Below are 2,309 nucleotides of genomic sequence, written 5' to 3'. Positions count from 1 at the left end.
GAAAAATCTAGTGTTTCTTTTACGGTCATTTCTCCAACATGAACATCGTTTTGACTAATGTATGCTGATGTTTTCCGAGGTACGAATTCATTGAGTTTATGTCCGTTGTAGGTAATCTCTCCCCTTACCTGTTTTAAATCATAGTTATATTACCAACTTGTTTTTATTTAATTGTACTTATATAGAAACTGTTTTAATTTTTATTCATAAGTCCAAATATACCTTTAGGCTTGGGTCCAACTTTCCGGCCAAGGCTAGTAAAAGAGTTGTTTTGCCTGATGATGGTGGGCCCAAAAGAAGTGCCATCCTGTTAAATAAAAATTGTTAGATTTGATATTACAATAATTAAAAATAAACAAACAAAAATGTCACTAATGTTTGAATATATGCTTTAAAGTCGTTTTCAAAAGTCAGGATACATCCCACTTCACAGTTTAAATTTCGTATGTATTTATTTAGATAGTATTCTAGTATTATGTTAAGAAAATCTTAAACTCGTTACCTTGATGGTTTTATAATCCCGGATGCATCTTTAAGAATGGTGAGTTTCGTTTTTTCAGCTAAACTGAAACCGAACATTCCTACAGCCATCTCAAGGAGATTTCTTGCGGTATTTGCTAGCGAAGGAAGTGCTCGCGTCTCCAATATAGCAGTCGGCTTCGATTGTTAAGTGTTCGAATCGTACTTCTACCGTTGGAAGCGTAATCCCAACCCTGAAATGTTTCAAATAATATTTTGTTTATTTTCATATTAGTTTAATTAAACTTTAAACAAACAATAATAATAAAATTAAAATTAAAAAAAAAAACACCAAGACTAGTTCAACATATATGATAGTTCAGTATAGTATTAAGACACTAGTGGATAATCACGAAACAAACACTTTCTCAACTAATAGTTCTAAGACATGTTCAATGATTATCTTTATATATTTTAATATGTACTAGCAATAATTTTTTGGGACCATGACCATTTCATCATTTCATGAGCCAGCAATATTGCATATGAGACATTTGACTTTTTATTTTGCATGCATGTGAACCTAAATATTTATATTCATCAAAAGTTAGATATATAACTAGCTAGGTATTATCTTGTACAAATCATTAATTAAGCGTACGTCAATATCTATTTTGATAGTGATGTCTTGAGTAAAAAAAAAATTCAACATATGTATTTTCAGGACAAAGTTATACCTTTATAAGCATGACACACACGAACAAATTTTGAATATTTATTTTGTCTCTATCATTATATATGTTTTAAATATACAAATTTGACACGCTTTTAAAAAAACAAAATGATTACAGAGTAAAGTAAACTATAGCTAAATAAAAAGGAAAATAGCTAAACTTGGATATTTTTTAACATTTATCATCATATACTAATAATATTAAGTAGATTTATGAAACAATTTCATGAATTTTATGAGAAATAATAATAATAATAATAATAATAATAATAAATAATAATAATAATAATAATAATGATAATAATAATAATAATAATAATAATAATAATAAAACAACTATGGTTGTGACATCCTAATTTTCCTAATTGTTTTGGACAACAACTACAAAAGACTTTTGTAACACCCTTTTCGGTCAGAAAAAGTCAAAACTCATATTTTATAATAGTAAACATATAGTTGAAAAATAAAAAATAAAAATAAACAAAATAAGGTGGGAAATAATAAAACTTACTTATCTATACGATTTCTAAACTTCATCAAGAACTTTTCATTATCTTCCTCAGCCACCTTAAAAATCCGATCAATAAACTGCTGTCTATCATTAGGATCGAGTTTTCGGACATCGATTTCTTTGTGCAACACATTACTCTTATACCCTCTTTGGTTTTCCTCATCTTCATTCATATAAGACTTCATGATGGTAGTTCTTAACCGGTCATAAGTTGGTAGTTTCTCAAGAGCAGCCCATCTCAAAGCCTCTTCATCCTCCTCCGAGTGTCGACTAGACCTTCGGTTGTAACTCCCACCCGCACCACCCGCAAACACGTCCTCCATCCTCCAAGCCGTGCTTCGGTTCCTACTTATCGATCGGCTCACCGATCGCTTCATCGAACCCATCGCTTTTGCCCCGTCCATATTCTCTAGCTAACCAAATGTTTAAAAGTTGTACAAATGTTATTAACTTATTATACAAAGTTTGAAGGTTGTACATATATTTATATGGTTGGTGAAGGGTTGAAAGATGGAACTAGCATTATGTGGAGACTATGTCTTGTGTGTTTGAGAGTTGATGGTGTCAAGTTAGCATATTTATATATACAAGGAGTTGGGTCGAATG

General features: G+C 30.6%; 1 protein-coding gene across 2 annotated transcripts; it reads right to left on the bottom strand.

Annotated features, from left to right (window-relative positions):
• Positions 1 to 29: 29 nt before the first annotated feature.
• LOC143588634 (ABC transporter G family member 36-like) lies at positions 30 to 2,309 on the bottom strand. 2 transcript variants are annotated; one of them, XM_077069591.1, is made up of 4 exons: positions 1,704 to 2,309; positions 503 to 713; positions 223 to 307; positions 32 to 128 (listed from the first exon to the last, which is right to left on the bottom strand). In XM_077069591.1, the coding sequence occupies exons 1-2, from the start codon at positions 2,105 to 2,107 to the stop codon at positions 593 to 595; spliced, it is 525 nt and encodes a 174-aa protein (XP_076925706.1). In that variant the 5' UTR covers positions 2,108 to 2,309; the 3' UTR covers positions 32 to 128; positions 223 to 307; positions 503 to 592. The 2 variants fall into 2 exon arrangements, with proteins under 2 accessions (XP_076925705.1, XP_076925706.1); XM_077069590.1 differs by having other exon boundaries at positions 30 to 307.

The sequence above is a fragment of the Bidens hawaiensis genome, unplaced genomic scaffold (genome assembly GCF_021521415.1).
Source record: "Bidens hawaiensis isolate Kalapana, Puna unplaced genomic scaffold, B.hawaiensis_p1.1 tig00036628_1, whole genome shotgun sequence".
Classification (NCBI taxonomy): Eukaryota; Viridiplantae; Streptophyta; class Magnoliopsida; order Asterales; family Asteraceae; genus Bidens; species Bidens hawaiensis.
Note: the sequence above shows the minus strand (reverse complement) of the source record. Positions and strands in the feature narration are given on the sequence as shown.